Source organism: Acomys minous (assembly GCF_964271855.1).
Source record: "Acomys minous genome assembly, chromosome: 1".
Lineage (NCBI taxonomy): Eukaryota > Metazoa > Chordata > Mammalia > Rodentia > Muridae > Acomys > Acomys minous.
In genome coordinates, this window is record NC_140483.1 from 59,089,776 (window position 1) to 59,110,531 (window position 20,756).

Consider the following 20,756-nt stretch of genomic DNA (forward strand, 5'->3'; position numbering starts at 1 on the left):
GCTCAGACCATTAGGTTTGGCAGCAGGCACGTTTACCCACTGAGCCTTCTCACTGGTCCTGAGCTGCTTTTCAGTAGCAATCTTTGGACACACAGAACTGAAACTTTAGGACTAACAAATTATTAAATGGGCCATGTCAGGGCTGGATTTTATTCACAGATTAATGTGGTATCAAACAGCTAGAACCTTCATTGCAGTTTTCTGAGTAGTTCCCGGCTTCTGGAGAACATTGGGTGCCTGTTGCTGGTAGTTGTTAACATTTGTTGAGCTCTGAGCTCAGCACGCAATAGGAACTCTGTAAATAAAGCTCGGTCTGTATCTGTTGTACCTTCTTACGATGCGTTGAGACAAGTGAAAAGACCCTCAGACCCCTCGGTGCCTCTAGGACTGGTGTCCTGGAAAGGGAGTCATGTTGGTTGGAGTGAGTCCAACCTCCATCTCAGGGTTTCTAGGCTGGTGTGGGTTTTGTGTTTCATAACTCTTATGATTATGAAAAGAGAAGGGAAATGCTGGCGTCAAACTTTAATCACCCTTCTAACTTAGGGGAAATGGTTGGCAAAGAAGAAAATAAATAATTGCATCACGTAGTCAAGAGTGAAGGCTGGCGAAGAAGATTAGGTAAACACTGCTGCTCCGCTTGGTTAATCATTCACTGGGGCAGAGGAGAGTGTCCCCCTGTCTATCTTCATTCAGATCCCCGTCCAGATGCCTTGCGTGGGTAGAACGCAAGGACCACCTGCGTGGGTAGAACCCAGGGACTTTCTGATGGAGCAATTACTGGCCAGCGTTACGATATTATGATCGGCGGTCAACTTGGGAGAAACTAGTAGAGATCAAGGCACCACCACGCTCTCTTTTCCTCTCCCATTGCAGGTCAGTTGGCTCCTGAGCACTTGGGTGGTGGTGGCGGGGGGTGTAGGCACAGCTGCTGATCGGGGTCTTTAGGGTGTGCAGCTTCCTGTTCTTATTTATTTATTATTATTATTTTTGAGATTATAATTTAATCACATTCTCTTTCCCTTCAAATGCTCCCAAATGCTCCCTTTCAAGTTTATGGCTTTCCTCCCCCCACCTTGGGGACAGGGTTTCTCTGTGTAACAGCTCTGGCTCTCCTGGAACTCACTTCGTAGACCAGGCTGGTCTTGAACTCATGGAGATCCGCTTGCCTCTGCCTCCCGAATGCTGGGATTAAAGGTGTGTGCCACCGCCGCCTGGCTTCTTTTTTCCTTAGTTGTTATTGCAGGCATGTATTCCTAAATATAACCTGTTCAGTCTATGTAATGTTACTTGTATGTACGCTTCACGGCTGATTGTTTAGCATTGGGAAACCAGTTGCTGTGGGGAGGACCACATCTCTCGTTCCCAGCTTCCCTCTGTCCTTCGTGTAGAATTAAAGCCTCATGGGATTTTCCACATCTAGTTTTGTATGTTCGTTGGTGTTCTCCATGCTCAGCTCATGTTTGGGAGGCCATGTTGATGAGAGTTTACTGATATAGTTTCTGATGTCACTAGGAGACACAGTCTCCCAGTAAACTCCTTGATCCCCTGGCTCGTACACTCTTTCTGCTCCCTCTTCTGCAATGTCCCCTGTAGGTCCAGGAGCATTTTTCTTTTCTCGGATACATCCATTGGAACTGGGCCCCACAACTCTGCATTTTGATTGGTGGTGGTTTTCTTTGGTGGTCTGTGTTGCAAAGAGAAGATGTTTTTGATGGGGAAGGGGGGCGTGAAGCCTATACTTACCTGTGGGTATAAAGAGAAAAGTTTATAGATTGTTCTTAGAGGTTATGCTGGTTTAGTGAGTTAGTGGTTGTAGATTCTCTGCTAATAACTGTGACTTCACTAGCACTGAGTAATTAGTTAGCTAGGGTTTACAGTACTAGGCATGGTTTCCCTCTTGTCTAGTTGGGTCTTAAGTCCAATCAGAGTTTTTGGTTACTTCCAAGGTCCGTGTGCCACTACTACATCCTTAGGGTTAGAGTGTCACGTTGGTCATTGATGTGTTCAAGGCATCACAGATGGGTAGGACTGTTGGTTGCCTCTCTCTCTCTTTTGGAAGCATGCATGATGCCTCCTAGTGACATGAAAGTCCTTGGGGAGGAGGCCTTCAGATCAGTTCTAGTTCAGTAGTTTCCGCGCCCTGTTTCTGAAGTGCACGGTGTCTTCAGCCGTAGGGACTTACCTTCCACCCCTGAGGCGTGTAACCAAGGGCAACAACAATAGGCTTTATGGTTTGGGAGTCTCTTGGACAGGCCTAAATGAAAACTCAAAAGAGGGCTTCTCATTTCTGGTATTCAGCTTTTTGTTAGGTGCTCTTTGTGTTTTGGGGGAACTACCATCAGCCCAGATGAGAAAAGATCATTAAAACTATATTCATATGTCTACATATGAAATGATGTGCATTATAGAATTTTTAAGGTAAGAAGTTAAGAGTTGTGTATGGAAGACACTATTGCCTTAGAGTCACCCACCACATTTGCCTCTTACAGTCTTTCCACGTCTTCATCCTCAGAAATCCTTGAGCCTTGAGGGGAGGGGTTTGATGAACACATTCCATTTAGGACTGAGTGCTTTGAAACCTCACGTTCTGCACCTTGTCCAGTTGTGGGTGTCTGTGTTAATTCCAATATGCTGAAAGAAGAAGCTTCTCTAATAAGGGTTGTGTGAGGTACTAATCTATGGGTATAGCGATGTGTCATTAGGACTCATTTTATTGCTATGTTCACTTAGCAGAATATATTAATAGATTTTCTTCTAGAGGGGTTGGAGAGATGGCTCAGAGGTTAAGAGCACTGCATGCTCTTCCAAAGGTCCTGAGTTCAATTCCCAGCAACCACATGGTGGCTCACAACCATCTATAATGAGATCTGGTGCCCTCTTCAGGTGTTCAGGTGTACATGCAGGCAGAACACTGTATACATAATTATTAAATAAATAAATAAATATTAAAAAATATTTTCTTTTAGGTCATGATCTATCTAATCTCAGATTCTTGGATAATTTAGCAGTGCCAGGTATGGATTCCATCTCATGGGGTGGGCTTTAAATCCAAAAGAAAAAAAAAAGAGTGGTTGTTTTCTCTCAAAACATTTGTGCCACTAGTCACCAGTATGTCTCGCAGGCAGATCTCTGTTGTAGGTCTCTTTTTTTGTATCATGGTGATATTGATGATTACCTTTCTCCTCTGTAGTGTACAGAGTACCTTCCAGTATCAAGAATGCTAGTTAGTAGTGGGGCAGGGGCGTGAGGAAGCTTCTAGTTAGGTACCAGCTCAGCTTCTCTATGTTGACAACATATGCTGTCTTCAGCAATGCGGCCTTACCATCAGGTGGAAAGCAACCAGTAGCCTTAGAAGTAGCCTGTGATTTTTGGTGGCATAAAATATCTAGTTGGGGCACTGCCTCCCCTATTATATGGTAACACCATATAAATTAATTTCACATACATGTATATATTTTAGGAAGCTTCTACAGAGGCAGGTTTCCATACAATTCTTCAAATGGTCTTCAAAATTAGTTGCCACTCCCCATGTCCCCTCTCTTACCCTGCTCTCCCCTCCCCCTCCCCCTTTGATCCTCCTATTCTCATTTTCTCTTTGTCTGTCCAGAAGACGTTGTATAGGCTTGAACTCATTGGCACAGGAAAGGACTTTCTGAACAGGCCACGGATAGTACAGGCACTAAGCGCATCAGTTAATAAATGGGACCTCGTGAGGCTAGAGTGCTTCCGTACAGCAAAGGGGGCACCAGTAAAGCAGCAGCTACAGAATGAAGAAAAAAATCCACTCTTTCCCAGTCACACATCTGGTGGAGGACTGGTATCTAGACTATATAAAGAATTTTTTTTAAAAGTCCTGAAAGCAAAAAAGCAACCCAATTAAAAATGGGATACAGAATAAACAGAGAGTTCTCAAAAGAGCAAACACAAATAGTTGAGAAATGCTTAAAGAAAAGTTCAAGAGCTTTACCCATCAGCAAGATGGAAATTAAAACAACTTTGAAACTTCATTTTGCTCCGGTCAGAATGGCTGAGATCAATAAAACAAATGACAGCACCTGCGAATGAGGATGCCAGAAAAGAAAAAAAAAACATATTAATTGATGGTGGCAGTGCAAACTAGACAGCCGCTATGGAAATCAGTGTGGAGGGGCCTCAAAAAAAAACTGAAATTCAAGCTCAACCACTTTTGGACATACACCCAAAGGATTTTATATCCTACTGCGAATATACTTATTTATCCATGCTCATTGCTGTCTTATTCATAATAGCCAGAAATTGGAAATGGCCTAGGTGTCTATCAATTGATGAATGGATAATGAAAATGTGATTCATTTATACAATGGAATATTAGTCAGCTGTTAAGAAAGATGACATCATGAAATTCACAGTAAGTAGATGAAGCTAGAAAAAAAAATCTTCCTGAGATAACTCAGACCCCAAAAGACAAATACTGTTTTCTCCTATATGGGGACATTAACTTTTATGTGTCTATAATCTGAATAATCACAGCCGTTAGGTATCTAGTACAGGGCCAGGAAAATGGAGAAGGTCTCCTAATTTGCCAAATTGAAACACTATCTCCTGCTTCCAGCTAACTTGAACATTCTCGGGCTCCACAGAACTCCGGGCTCTAGTGTAACCCACTTGGCAAATTCACTTCCTTTTTTCCAGTTGGAGTGAGCTTCTCTTTCCAGAAGTGCCTTTCGCAGAGGCGAGTCCCCGTCGTTTCATTTTGTAACGCCTGCGCTCAGGTCGCTTCTTCCCACCTAGGCTGTAGCCCCCTTGAAGAGGTGGCTATCATGGCGCTTAGCTCAGTGCTTTGTGACAAGTAGATGAAATCGTTGCTTGTTCAATCCCAGGTTTCCTGGCGGATCAGCTGTGGCCGAAGCAGCAGCGAGGCCATGCACGCCTCAAAGGCTCCATGTGGGACACTTCATAGAAACAGAGAGGCCGCGGCCTGGCCCTTCTCTAGGCTCTGCGGAGTCTATGGACCAACGTTATTCCAAATGACCGTCATTGCTGCTCTTTGGGTTGCTGTTTTTGGTGAGTATTGGGCAGCAAGTCCGGATGGGCAGCCAACAGTTACTTACAAGACTTTAAAAAGCTACATAGCTAAGTTAGCAGAGATTCAGTTTCAGCAACAAAGGATTTATTTGGCCAGCTGGGGTTAAGCATCTGTCGCACATCTGTCGCACTCAACATGGGCAGTTTCTAGGTGTTTCGCCAGAATTTCTCATCTCAGTCTCCAAAGCAATCTGTTTCCCAACCAGGAATTGATGCAAATCTATATTGTCTAACAGCGACTAAATATAGTCCATGGCCTGGGGGTGACCCAGAAAGGGGAGACGAGGAGTGTACTTCCACAGGCCCTCCAATGGCTACTTAGATGTGTATCTCCATTCGTTTGAATATGGAAAGTAGGATTAAGATGTTTATGTTTCAAGAATTCTATGTCTTCTCTACTATGTAGCCTTTCCTGGACTTGAGTGCACAATCTTTCCTATATACCACCACATGTGGCTTATCGTGTTCGCTCACATTAAACAATATGTATCTGTTAAGGCAAATTTGTAAGTTTTTTATTTTTTGGTTTTGTATATGTGCACTCTGAGCAGAGATGGATAATAAAATGGCTGATGAAATTTGTATTTGTCTTCTTTTTAGGAAAATATTTTATATAGCAGAGAAGGGATAAAAATGTATGCCTTTAATCATCATTATCATTTATCAACAGACAAAGTTGCGCATCTCTCACGGATTCATGACACAGAGAAATAGTACATTCGTGATTTTTTTCTTGATTAGAGGAGAAAATAATTGTTCTCCCTTTAAAATTATACTACTGAAACACTCTTAATGCTGTGTCTCAGGGAATAACATTTAGTGTTACTGTCCTTTTGCTGTCTAGGCAAATGTGGTCCACCACCGGATTTACCCTATGCCTTTCCAGAAAGTGAGATGGACCAGACAGACTTCGAAAGTAATACTGTCCTGAGATACAGTTGCCGCCCTGGCTATAGTAGGGCAACATCAAGCCAGACTATTTCCTGCAGACCTGACGGAGATTGGCACATTAGTATAAACTGTGTCAGTAAGTACCAACATCTATTTTTTTTCACTTGTGTATTTATCTGGTTTGAAAAGTTGTCTCAGATTATATAATTATTGACTTTTAAAATTCATTTTAAAAATTAATTTATTCAGATTACATCTCAATTGTTGTCTCCTCACTTGTCTCCTCCCATTCCTCCCTCCCTCCCTCTTTCACCCTATTCCCCTCCCCTAGGTCTGTGACAGAAGGTTATCTCCTCCCCCATGCTATGGTCACAGCTTATCAGGTCTCATCCTGGTAGCCTGCTTATCCTTTCTCTGAGTGCCGTCAGGCCTCCCCACCAAAGGGAAGTGGTTAAGTATGGGGCACCAGAGTTCATGTCTGAGTCAGTCCCCGCTCTCCCCTCAGCTGTGGAGAATGTCCTGACTATTGGTTAGATCTGACTATGGGTTGGAACTAGTGAATTTATCAACTACAAATTTTGTTATTTGTTTATTTGTTTTCTTCTCAAGACAGGCTCTCTCTGTGTAGCCTTGGATGCCCATAACTTACTCCATAGACCAAGCTGGACTCCAACTCACAGAGAGCCACCTGCCTCTGCCTCCCAGGTATTGGGATTAGAGGCATGTGCCACCACTGCCTTGCAACTAGCAATTTTAATGTACACATGAATCTTCTGAAAAGCAGGATAAAACAAAGCAGAAAATAAGAAATGACCTAATTGCAATGAAATAAGATATACTGTACTGGTAGTTTATGTCAACTTGACACAGGCTAGAGTCATCAGTGAGAAGGGAGCCTCAATTAAGAAACTGCCTCCATCAATCTGGCTGTCAGCAAACCTGTAGGGTATTTTCTTACTTAGTGACTTACTGGGGAGGGCACAACCCATTGTAGGTGATGTCATCCCTGGGCTGGCGGTTCTGGGTTCTATAAGAAAGCAGGCTGAGCAAGCCATGGGGAGCAAGCCAGTGAGCAGCACTCCTCCATGGCCTCTGTCCTGCCCTGCTTGAGTTCCTGTCCTGACTTCTTTTGATAATGTGATATGCAAGCATAAGATGAATAAACCCTTTCCTCCCCAAGTCGCTTTGGTCATGGTGTTTCATCACATCAATAGTAACCCTAAATAAGATATATACTTTATCAGTAATTCACCGGGTACTTGTTTAAATAAATACTGGGACTATGGCCCATGTCATAGTGGACACCTTTAATCTCAACATTCTGGAAGCAGAGGCAGGCAAAGACCTTTGTGAGTTGGAAACCAGCCTGGTCTACATAGCAATTTCCAGGCCAGCCAGGACTACGTAATGACGGGCCATGTCTCAGGAAAAAGAAAGAAAAGTTGGGGCTTAGCAGGATGGTTTAGCAGGTGAAGGTGGCCTGAGGTTGGTTCCTGAAAGCCACGTAAAAGTGGAAGGAAAGAACTGACTCTCTACAGCTGTCCTCTGACTTTCACATCCACATAAAAGTAGCATATGCATGCCTGCACCTCAACCACCAAACAATAATAATAACAATAATAAAAATGGTAATAATAAATGGTAAAATGATAAATGATAAAATGATAAAAAAATATCTTAGAATTGACCAGAAAGTTGCAATTTTACCTCAGACACATGGTATTTCTTTTTATATGCAGAATCTAGATTTTTAAACAATACATACATATACATACATATATATGTACGTACGTACATGCTTACATACATACATTGGGTGAAGGACAGTGACCACAAGGGCTGGTAAATGTGATGAAAATATGATGCTATACAAATATTAAAGTGTCAAAATAAACCCACTATTTTGTATACTAATTTAAAAAATTAAGTAAAACAGCTCACAAAACCCAATACCTCATGGATTTGGAAGAACAGCTTATTCACTATAAGCAGGGAGTGTGTCCTGTACTGCCCCCAACAGTAGCAGCATATAATCTCTGCTTTCTCTCTTTTTGTTTCTTTTTATAATCAAGGAAATGGTTATTGCTAAAATATAGCAGATTGAAAAGAAAAAGAGATCAAAATTTGTGTGCGTTTTCCCTCCAGAACAAAAATTCAGCATGTCCTATTCAGAGAGAAGCATGGCCCTAACCATGTAGGTCTTTGTGGATGAGGAGAGTGGATGTAGCTCTGCCAGTATCTAACTGCAGCCCTGGGAAAGGTGGGCATCACTGACCATCATTTTAATTTTTCCTCTAGAAAAGTCATGCAGGAACCCGGGAGACTTACAGAACGGACAGGTGGACGTTAAGACAGATTTCTCTTTTGGAGCACAGATAGAATTCAGTTGCTCCAAAGGGTGAGTTAGAAATAATTCTTCCAAATTAACTTTAAAAATAGGTGCTCTCAAAAACATAAAGTGATATCAGGAGTATGTCTTAGGAATTCCCACTTCTATCCCTCCTCCCTGTACCCTATTCTTTGCTGTGCTAAAAACAGAATTTACTTTTTTTTCAGTTTCCTTTTGCATTATTCTAGTGTTTCCTTATTCAAATACAAGCCAAGAGGTTAGCACATCTTCTTATATTTTAAAAACATAGATTTTTGTTTTGTTTTGTTTTAAAGACAGGCTCTCACCATGTCACCATCGCTGGCCTGGAATTCCCTCTCTAGACCAGGCTGGCCCTAAGTTTACAAAGAGCCACACCCACCTCTGCCTTCTATGTGTCAGAGTTAAGAATTGAATCATTGAATTTGCTGGATTCAGATTTTTAAAATTATTTATTCCTGAAAATTTCATACATGTATTGTGTACATGTATGTGTAATGAAATGGCATCATATACATTTTTATTTTGTCTTCCAACTTCCCTATGTTCCCCACAATGTGTCTTCCTCTCCCACCTTCTTGCTTTTGTTTGTTTGTTTCTTTTTTACAATCCACTAAGTCTAATTAGTGTGGCCCTTATGTACGTGGGTGCGGTGAAATTAACTGGAGCATGGGAGTGGCCACGCCTTCAGAAAAGAATGAGACAAATGCAGTATTGAATCATCGTACCTGGCTTTTATACTCTTCAGTTTATCTTGGTGATATTTTATGCTTGTATGTGGAGAGGTTTTTCATAGATTTCCTTTTACAACTGCAGAGTATTTTCCTGTATGGTTGTGTCATGGCTTACCTCTTTGGATGGACTCATGGATATTTCGAATCTCTTGCTGTTTGGGGCAATGCTCCGATGCCTTTGTAAAAATGCAGTTCTGAACTACTATTGTGCATAAGTGACCCAGTTGTTCCTTGATAATCAGAATTAGCCAGCCATGCTAGTCTTCAGGATAACCTCCTTTTTCGCCTTCATGAGCAGGCTTTCAAATTTACCTGACACATTGATAGGTAAGAGGCAATGTGCCGCAGTTAAACTTAGTAGGTCAAAACCAAAAAGATACAAAAGGGACTTTCAGGTGGAAGTGCGCGTAATGGTGTGGGGAGGAGCTAACGGGGGTGGACATGATGCGGATTAGAATGTGAAAGAAAATCTGGATATCTTGTGAGTGCTGCAGCAGCATTTTTTGGCTGGTGGATGATGTTACAGAGAATATTGAAGTTATCCTCAATTTTCTCCTCTCTCTATATAACTTAGGTCTTGTTTGGCTGTCTGAAGAGAGTATCCTTCATGGGTGAAATTTAAGGCTGACTATCAGTTGTATTTCTTGTTTTATTTTGGCACATGATCTCATTCTGTAGGCCAGGCTGCTCTCAGCCTCACAAGCCTCCAGTCTAACTATCTGAAGTTGTTGGGATTATATGTGAAGACCACTGGACCTTACTCTTTAGTGTGTATATGTATGCATATACACAGGTACATACGTGCTATGGTACACACATGGAAGTGAGGACATGTTGCAGGAGTCAGTTTACTACCACAGTGTGGGTCCCTGGGATCAGACTCAGGTTGTCAGGATTGGTGGCTAGTACCTTTTTGCTAGCCATGTTGCTAGCCCTTAATTATTTCTTTTGTTAAGATGTTTATCTTTTTAAAATCTATACATCTCTTCTGTGTCTGTGTGTGAGTATGCAAATGTGTGTGTGTGTATGTGTGTGTGTGTATGTGTGTGTGTGTGTGTATGTGTGTGTGTGTGTGTGTGTGTGTGTGTGTGTGTGTGTGTGTGTGTGTGTAGTTGAAAAGAACAGAAGAATATGTTGGATTCCTTGGAGCTAGAGTTAGTTACAAGTGACTGTGACCTTTCCGTGGGTGTTTGGAACTATACTCCGGTCCTGGAAGTGTTCTTAATCTCTGAGCCATCATTTCAGCTCCATTCCTTATTTTTACAGTAGTATTTGGCCCATTTATTTTTGCTATAAGGTGCAATTTTAATAGGTATGTTAATTTAAATATGTAGATCACTTGTAACCTTTACCTGAAATGCATTATGAAATATTTCTCCCATTACAATGTATGATGATATTTTTAAAAATTGAATCAATTTTTATAGTTATCATGCAGACTAATGGGTTTTATTATGACATTTTTGTACATAGGTGTCACTATAATTTTTGACTTTTAAATTAATCTTTAACAAAAAATGGGTTCACTGTAGCATCTTCAAACATATATGCCATTATACTTTGTTCTACTTTGTCTCCTTCTCCCAAAAACCCTCCCCATGACTCCTTAGCTGAGAAAACATCACTTCTTTCCATTTTAATGTCTGTCTGTTTAGTCACCTTTATATGATTTAAAGTGGGAATTCCATTAAAATCTTTGACATTCTCTTATCTAGATATATCTTAGTTGGCTCATCCACTAGTTATTGTGAGATCCAAGGTAAAGGAGTTTCCTGGAGCGATCCCCTCCCAGAATGTGTAAGTAAGTAAAGATTTTTCTGACTTGGCTATAAACATAACTGTCTTAGGGAACAATTCTTTGTATCCTTACTGAAACCTGGACTCTGCACATACATTTGCAAGATTTTTGTCATTGTTACGATGCCTGTTCCTGAACACTTCTTTCTATTTTATTAATTCTCAGTTGCCAAGTGTGGGTCCCCTCCGGACATCAGCAATGGGAAACACAATGGTGGAAATGAAGACTTCTACACATACGGCTCCTCCGTCACCTACAGCTGTGATCCCAGCTTCACACTCTCTGGCAATCCCTCCCTTACTTGCACCGTGGTGAACCAAACAGTAGGTGTTTGGAGCCCAAGTCCCCCTACCTGTGAAAGTAAGTAATAGCGATGTATTCTGCTTTCAAAAGCAAAAGGAAGGTGAATTTATTGTGGGAAGTAGAAGAATTTAAATATAAACAAATGACTGTGTAGATGCATCTACTGTTTGGCTAAGAGATACTCGGTGCATTCGGGTGGCAAGTAACACCATATCACATTGATTTGTTAAAGTAAGAGTTTCTCCTCATTCTTCTATAACCTGTTCTGGTGTTGGCCACACACACACAACTTTCCCTGGGGCGCATCCTGGACGTGCCAACAATGTTCAAGATAGCCATTATAAAATAAAATGTACAACTAAAGGAAATACTGTACAAGCAATTAAAGGAAGGTATTGAGACAATGTCTCATCAAACAGAAATATTAATAAAGATGATTTATCTTAAGAATGAAAGGGAAGTTTAAGAATTGAAAGACCACAGGAAGTAAATGGAGAATTTATAAGAGGAGCTCAATAATAAGCTCAAGTAAGACAACTATGGAACCGATGACTTTAAAGATAGAAATGATAAAGACTGTGTGACTTGTAGCATCAAAAGAACAAAGCGAAGAGCATATTAACAAGAGTTTCAAAAGGAGACGAAGAGAAAATTGCTCAGAGAAAAATTGATCAAGCATTTTCCAAAATTGACATACATATTAGTCTATACATTCAAGAAGCTCACTTGGACTTAAGAAGGGTCCATTTAAAAAAACCTGGAGGTACCATAGTGAAAATATTGGAAGATTAAGAAAAATAGAAAGTGGTTCCAAGAGGACACAGCAAGAGAAAAACAGCAACCAACAAAACTAACATCTAGATTTTTACTAGAAATGATGGCGATGAGAAGATATAGTCAAAGTAAGAAAAAAAAAAGTAAACCAAGACTTCCCCAAAGCATTCTACATCCATTTTATTAGAAGCACCACAACAAATAAAATTACTTCTTTATAAAATTTTATGTTTCATATGTTTATAATAATTGAGAGAAAAACATAGAACAAGTATATATTTATAGCTTTCTTTCTCTCTCCAGCTACTTCTTGTTCTTGTGCTGGGGACCAAACCTAGATCTTTAACATGGAAAGCAATCACATTTACTTCTGAGGTACACACTCTAGCCCCAACTCATTTCTTCCTATAGGCTGCAGTAAATATCTGCTGTTTTATTGTCAACTATATCTTTGTCTACAAGTATCACCTTGTGGTATTATTGCTAAGCACAATATATTTCTATCTGTGCCTAATAGTTCAATATTTTTATTTTTTATAGAATACCCCTTAAATATACAGTAAAGAAAATGGGCTATAGTTGGCTCTTTGTATACAGTTTCCACATCTGGGAATTCAATCAACTGTGGATTTAAAAATGTTTGAAAAATGTATCTGTACTAAACATGTATAGACTCTTTCCCCATTGGTAGCTCCTAGCCACTACAGTAAATCAGCTATTTATCAAATATTATCTTAGGCACATAATTAATAAAATAAGTAACTAAAGTGCATATGGGAGGGGGTGTGTAGGTTATGTAGGAACACTATGTCATTCTCTACTACAGACTTGAATATATGGACTGGGGATGGTTGGAAGTCTTGCAAACAAATCCCCACTGATGACAAGGGATGGATGGTTGTATAATCTTCTTATTTTTAAATTATCTACACAATGACCTCTCATGTGCTCATTGTTTTCCTGTACACTTCTACCCAGAACAAGTTCCTATATTATTTATTGTAAAGATTTTTTTTTAGCAATAATGCATACATATCAGAATGGTAATTGTAAAAATTCTGACATTTTTACCAAGGTTCATGGAAAAATTAGAGCTCTACATACTGCTGGTGGGAATCTAAATTACTACAGTCATTCAGAAATGGTTTCAACAGTTCCTCTGAAGTTTGAGCATGTGGTTAATGTTTTTCTGCCAGAAAGATATGAAACGAGACATCCACACAGAAGATTTCTTGCACAAAAGTTCAGAGCAGCATTGTTCACAACAACCCAAAATACCCACCCAGGGGACAAGAGTGATAGACTTGTGTAGTTACATAACAGAATATCATACCCAGTAAAAATGAAGTGCTGACAAATGCTGAGCATAAATTAATCATAGAGTGTGTTGTCTTGTAAAGGATGCCAGCCACAAAACAGAAAGAAAACATACTATGTGGTTCCATTTATTAAAAAGGCTCAATGTAGGAGTAATTTTTTTGTAAAACATGGAGTTTCTTTATGAGATGATAATGACATCTTGAAATTGGATAGTGTGGAAAGCTGCACAACTCTATGAATATTTAAAGACTGCCAACCTGTACTTTCTGAAAGATTTTAGGTTATGTCTCATGTACCTCATGTTTGGAGGTACAATGTAATGAACATCAACTCTGTAGATGAGTGTAGTACATAAGACTCCCAGCACCAGGCAAAGAAAGAGGCCAGAATTCGAAGCCCAGGCTTAAGAATGCTAGTGCTTTGATTGCTCTTGTTCTGAGCTTTCCCTAATGCAGGAAATGACTCTTGGTCAGTTTTCTTAGGCAAGAAAACACACACACACACACACACACAGAGAGAGAGAGAGAGAGAGAGAGAGAGAGAGAGAGAGAGAGAGAGAGAGAGAGAGAGAGAGAGAGAAAGAGAGAGAGAGAGTTTTTTGGAGAGAAAAATTGCTGCTTAGGGCAGTTGGCATAGCATACAGAAAGCTTTTGGTAGTGCCTTTGGTCCTAATCTGTTAAGTGCTGGGCTAAACTTGGCAAACAACCTTACACGTTTTCTGGTGTGGTTAAATGTGAGCTATAGGAGGCTAGTTCCTGTCGGCACCCTTTGATACGACATGTTTCCTGAGAGCTAGGGCAGCTCTGCTAACAATGTTCTTTTTTCTTGCTCTTGTTTCATGAGAAGATAGTTGCACTAATATCCCAGACATCCCACATGCTCACTGGCTACAAACTCCCAAGCCAAAAAAAGAAGATGTGTATGAGATTGGGACTGTGTTACACTACCGCTGTGATTCTGGCTACAAGCATGCTACAGGAGGGCCCATGACTGTGACTTGTCGGAAGGATCTCAGCTGGAGCCTGTTCAAAGGATGTAAGGGTGAGTTTTGGTTTTCAAAATGTGTGTGTATATTAAATGTCTGTGTGACTGGACCTTGCACCTTATGTGAATGTGGTTTTGTTACTTAAAATAAAAATTGAATATACTACTTCAATAAAAGGAAACATATTGAGTACCAAAAGTGACCATAAGGTTTCAGGGGCTAAGATTGTAAATCTTTCTGTAAGTCACTTTAGAATCAAATATAGAAATAAATACAGAAGCCACACAGCACGCAGGCTTAAGTTTCAACTTCAGTGCTGGTGGATCTGGAGTGGAGCACATAGCTCAACTCTTGTCAGAGTGAGACTCTACAGGTCCCTCCTTCTTCTTGTGACATCTGGGGGTTCTGGCGGAGAAGTTCATGAGACCATTGCTAATTCAACCCTCTACAAATTGGCACGTGTCTTCTACTTCTTGAGCGACAGATATGCCAGCCTAACAGAGTTTCTTGCTTCTAGAAGACAGACACCAACTCCTGACCCAGAATTCTTACCTCAGCAGTGTAGAAAGGGGCTTTCTTCTTTCACCTCTTTTGTCTATTTGTGGCAAACAAAAAGAATCAGGTAATAACTATTTTATAGACCTCAGTGAAATTTCTATGAAAGAAAAAAAATCCCTTATTTTTTCCAATCTAGCGGATGCTTGTCATATTAGCAGTAAAAACACAGACTCTGATTACAGAGAAGTTTATGCTGTGGATCAGATTTGGAAATGTATGAGTGGATACAAACAACAACATGAAGTGGCTTCAATTGACCTGTCAGTGGAGTGTTCCATTTCAGGGCTCGTAGACGTGGTAGAGGTATTGATTCATTAAGTCAAAGAAAATGTAAAAAATTTTTAAAAGGGGCTGAAGAGATGGCTCAGTGGTTAAGAGCACTGTCTGCTCTTCTAGAGGTCCTGAGTTCAATTCCAAGCAACAACACAGTGGCTTACAACCATCTATAATGAGATCAGGTGCTCTCTTCTGGTATGTAGGCATACATGCAGGCAGAACACTGTATATGTAATAAATAAATCTTAGACAAAAACAAAACAAAAAACAATGAAACATGCAGAAACTCTGAAATTACTATAAAAAGGCAAACATACAAACATAAAGAATAGAAAAAGAAAAGAAACAAATCAAAGCACAGAAAATAGTTTCAGCAAAATCATAGAAAAAAAACCCTCCAAATCTAAGAAGAGCCTATAGAAGAGGCATATAGAACACCAAATAGACTGGATGAGAAAATAAACTGCCTTGACATTTTATAGTTAAAGAAAACTAAGTGTATGAAACAAAGAAAGGTTATTATAAACTGCAAGAAAGAAAGGTTAAGTCACTTATAAAGAGACAAACCCATCAGAATAACAGCTGATTTTTCAGTGGAGACTTTAAAATGCCAATGAGATTGAATTTACATTCTATAAAATGGCACATATGCTAACACAGGCTTCTATACCTAGAAAAAGTATCCATCATAATCAATTAAGAAGCAAAAATGGCCCATGATAAAAATACATTACAGTGATTTATGACATTATCTCTACTATTGAAAGATTCTTTAGTCTCAAGAGAAAGATAAGCACACCAAGAGGTCACAGGAGTACTGTAAATAAATAATTCCAGAATCATTCATCTATAGATGTCTAAGAAAATACCACCATCACAACAAATGACAAGAATTAAAACATTGTTCAACAATAACTCTTAATTATCGATTCTCCAATAAAGAGACAGATAGATGAACAGACTGAGTTTGAAAACAGGATCCATCTTTTTTCGGTCTCAAAAACAAAAACAAAAAGACACCCCACTTGCAAAGATAGATACTAACTTAAGGTGAAAGGATGAGAAAGGGTGCTCAGGGAAAGGGTGCTCAAGAAAATGGAACTAGAAAACAAGTAGGTTTTTGAAATTCTGAGATCTGAAAAAAAAAAAAAAACTTCCAAGCAAGACTAGATCTTCTATTTCTGAAATAGAGGATCATTTTATACTCATGAAAAGAATGTCTACTAAGAGATTATTGTATTTAGATACACCCAACTTTATAAAAAATACTATCAGATCTAAGACTACAGATTAAACAACATAGTCATCACTCTCACCAATAGACAGGTCAACCAGACAAAAACTAAGCAAAGAGACATTAGAGTTAAATGACATAAATAAAACAGACCTTACAGGTATCTACAGAATACACTAAAGACTTCATCTTCTTCTTAGTAGGCCATAGAATGTTCTTCACTATTCGGAGACAAAGGAAGTCTCAGCAGATATAAGACAACAGCATTCTGCATTCCCTTTGGGCAATAGTAGAATAAATACAGATGCCAATGGGAGTAGAAACTACACAAACTCACAGAAATTAAACCACAAATTATTGAATGCCAGTTAGGTCAGTGAAGAAATCAAGAAGAAACTTAAAAGATTCCTAGAACTGAATGAAAATAAAAACACAATATGTCAAAATCTATGGAACACAATGAAGGAACTTTTAGGAGGGTAATTTATAGCACTTAGTGCCTGCATAACCTTTTTCAGAACTCTCAAGTTAATAACCTAATGATGCCACTAAAAGCCTTGGGAAAATAAGAACAACTCACACACAAAGTAGTAGAATGGAAAAGATTAATAACAAATGACAACACAAAGAATTGATGAGCTGAAGAGTTGGTTCTCAAATGAGATTTATAAGGGTGACAAGCCTACAACCAAATCAATAAAAAGTAAGAGAGGATCCAAATTAACAAAAGCAGAGATGAAAAAGGAAGCATTCCAACAGTTGCTTAGGAAATATGAAGGATTATAAAAACATTTTTTAAAATGTATATTCCACTCAATAGGAAAGCTTAAGGGAAATGGGCAAAATTTCTAGATGTATGTGACCAACCAGAATTCAATCAAGATGAATTAAGTAATTTTTAAGCCCTATCCAAAAAAACCAAAAAACAAAAACCCAACAACATAGGAACAACAGTTAAAAATCTTCCAACTAGAAAAAGCCCAGGGTCAGTTAGATTTAATACAGAATTCTTTCTACCAGACCTCCAATACTTTTTAAAGGTTTTATATAAAATATAAAAGGAAAAACTCCTTTTTTTCTTTTCTTTCTTTTTTTTTTTCTGATACCAGGACCAGGGGGAAAAAAAACCAACTAAAAAGTAAAATTACAGGTCAATGATGAACATAAATGCACATTTTTTTTAGTAAAATAAGTGTGACCTGAATTAAATATCACATCAGATAGATAATACATCATTATCAAGTCAGCTTCATCATAGAGATACATAGATTGTCCAACATATGTACCGATAAATGTAATAATCCACCAGAAAGTAGACTCAAGGACAGAAACCTTGAGAACATCTCAGTAGGTATAGAAAAAGGCTTTGAAAGACTTACTATCTCTTTATAATAAGAGCTGCAGAGAAACTGGAGGCACACAGATATGCCTCAATATAATAAAGGGAATAAGCCAGATACCAACAGACCACACCATGCTAAATGGAGGAAAGCCCAAATCATTTCCACTAAAACATAGATGAGGACCAGGCTTCTCTCTTCCTCTTCATGTATATTCAATATAGCTCTTGAACTCTTAGGTAAAGCAGTAATGCAGGTGTAGGGGATAAGGGGAGGATGGATAGGAAAGGAAGAAGTGTTCTTATTTGCAGATGATATAATTCCTGTACATAAAAGAGTCCAGTGATAACCATATAGCGATAATGAACTCAACAAAGTTATAGGATACAAAATTAACACACAAAACCAGTAACCTTCTTACATTCCAGTGACAAGCACTGGGAAAGAAGTCAGAGAAACAATCCCATCCATAGTAGCCACAAAAGGGATCCTGTACTAAATCTAAGGAAGAAATGTAAAGACTCATACAAAGGAAACTTTAAAACAGGGAAGAAATTGAAGAAGACATCAAAAGATGGAAATGCAGCCTATGCTAATAGATTAGTAGGATTAATATTATTAAAATGGCCATCCTGTCAAAAAAAAAAATCTATGATTCAGTACAGTCACCGTCAAAACTCCAATGGAATTCTCCATAGACACTGAAAATATAATCTCAAATTTTTGCTGGGAAATGGAGAGTCAGTTTTTTGTTGCTATTTTGTTGAGTGATTCGGGCCCCTGTGCTTCAATATAAGGCCCTATACCTGTGCACACACTAAAAGCAACAGTTGCACTTAGTGCGTTTTAAAAAGGAAACAGGAAATTGAGAGGGAACAGGGAGGGGATGGGGATGGGAGGAGCTGTTATGGAAAGAATTGGAGTTGACTCATTATATGCATGTTTGAAATTCTCAAACAACAACAACAACAAAAAAATGCTTATGTGGAGGAAGTGGCTGAATTTGAATGTTTCAGAAATTTTATATGAGGTTGCAGACTGAGTGTTTGGGTTTCCTTTTCTGTTGCCCCAAACAGAAGAGAAACATCTCTTCAGTGTTGCAGAAGCTGGGTCATTAGTTATAAGAAATTCGTGATGCTTTTGTTGATCCTTAATCTCCGTTTTTTGTTTTCTAGAGATATGTTGCCCAGCACCAACCCTAAGGAGTGTTAAAGTCATTCAACACACAAAAAAGTATCCCAGGAATAGCTGTGTTTATTTCTATGATGACACAGTGTTATACAAATGCCGTGAAGACGTCCTTTCAGCTACTTGCAAATCAGATGGCACATGGCATCCCCGAACACCAACATGTTATCAGAGTAAGAACTTATAGAATTATGTTTTGTGTGTGTGTATGTGGGGGTTTCTTTTTAAATATTTATTTATTTATTTATTTATTTATTTATTTATTTATTTGCATTGGTGTTTTACCATCATGTGTGTCTTTGTGAGAGTATCAGATCCCCTGGAATTGGAGTTACAGACAGTTGTGAGTTGCCCTTTGGTTGCTGGGAATTGAACCCAGGTACTCTGGAAGAGCAGCCAATGCCCTTAACCACCGAGCCATCTCTCCTGCCCCAGAATTTCTTTATACTAACAGTGTGTGGAGATTAGTAAGAGAAATTTTATCAAGAGACCAATGCAAGGAAAATTTAAGTGCAAGGTCATGCTGGGAAACATAGGATGTCTTGTTGTATCTTTTTGTTGAACTGTCGAATTGTTCCTTTCACCAAACTGTAGTGATTTTGTTGAGCTGAGTGTGCACATGTGCATTCCTTCCCCTATGTTTCCTGACTATAGTTAATAGTGTTCCTAGTGGCTTCTAGTTCCCACTGTTTCACTTCTCCCCAGTGATGGGCCTGGAACGGTAAGCAAATGTAATCTTACCCTAAGTTGCTTTTGTCAGGGTGTTTTATCACAGCAGCAAGACACACAGCTCTAACAATGACCTTGCTGGTTATCAGAGTTGTGGTTGTTAAGTACTTACTTCAGGGCTTGAAATACAACATTTCATAGTTTCCTGGCTTTTAGTCTTGATGAGTGATAAAAGACCTGATATTTCCCCTATGTTTCTTTTGTTGTTTAGGTATGCTAGTATTGTTTCCTTCCAGCTTTTAATAGTGTTTATTTCTTTCTAAATGGCTCTTGTATTTTAACATTTCTTTCTTTCTCTAGATCTGGGAATGTTTCTGAATAGACTCTTCGTTGAATAGACTATGCTTTTAGTATCTGTCTCAGTTCTTTCTCCCTAGGCCACGGATTCTTGGGTTTGTTCCCTTGCTCAGATCTCAGAGTTCTTGGAGGCTGCAGTGGTGGTCACTTACTTTTCTCCTCATTGATGCTTGGATGTGATAGTCCATCAACCTTGCCCTCCGTCCCTGACGTCCTTTCTTCTACTTGTCAAGTAGGAGTTTGTGACGCTTTCACTGTGTTTTCTTCCTTTGATTCATTATGTTTTTTTCATTTACATTTTTATGTTTTTCAAAATCTCAGTTTATTCACTGAAATATTTCCATGCTTGTGACTTTTTATGCTGCTTGGTTTTTCTCATCCATTTTGGTGACTTTTACCTCTATTTCACTGGCTTTCATCTCAAGTTCTTGGATTGAATTCATATGTTTATATTATCTTTTAGTTCATTGATTGATCATTTTTCAATAAACTTCCAAAATCTTCATCTTCCATTTACCTATGTTTGTATTTTTGAGCTCAGTAGTTGAGAAGTCACACTTTTTTTTTTTTTTACCTTGGAGGGAGTCATCTTGTCTTGGATTGTCATGTTTCCTGTGTTTCTGAATTGTTATTTGTGACTCTGTTGTTATGGCTCTCTCTTTGGGGGTTGGAGATGGACGATCTTTTTATTGATCAGCCCACTCTTGATTGTTCAATCTTCAATGTCATTTACAATAAAAAATAATCTGGTTTGGGGCAACTTCTGTTTTCCTTTCCTCCAGGAAGTGGCATCATTGACTGGGTATAGGAACACAGACTGATTGGCAGGTGGTTACACACTTTTCAGTAAGTGTTTAAATGTATATGGAAACCAGCACAAGAGAGCAAAAATATGCA

General features: G+C 39.0%; 1 protein-coding gene across 1 annotated transcript in view; it reads left to right on the plus strand.

The window, feature by feature from the left end:
* The first annotated feature begins 708 nt into the window (after nucleotides 1-708).
* The window catches only part of C4BPA (complement component 4 binding protein alpha), a 76,851-nt gene continuing 56,803 nt past the window's right edge, over nucleotides 709-20,756 (plus strand). Inside the window, exons 1-8 of the mRNA XM_084797730.1 lie at nucleotides 709-873; nucleotides 4,860-5,043; nucleotides 5,909-6,091; nucleotides 8,254-8,353; nucleotides 10,773-10,858; nucleotides 11,021-11,215; nucleotides 14,099-14,293; nucleotides 18,821-19,006. Of these exons, the coding sequence (XP_084653856.1) occupies nucleotides 4,902-5,043; nucleotides 5,909-6,091; nucleotides 8,254-8,353; nucleotides 10,773-10,858; nucleotides 11,021-11,215; nucleotides 14,099-14,293; nucleotides 18,821-19,006 (1,087 nt within the window). The 5' untranslated portion in view covers nucleotides 709-873; nucleotides 4,860-4,901. The remainder of the gene's footprint in view (nucleotides 874-4,859; nucleotides 5,044-5,908; nucleotides 6,092-8,253; nucleotides 8,354-10,772; nucleotides 10,859-11,020; nucleotides 11,216-14,098; nucleotides 14,294-18,820; nucleotides 19,007-20,756) is intronic.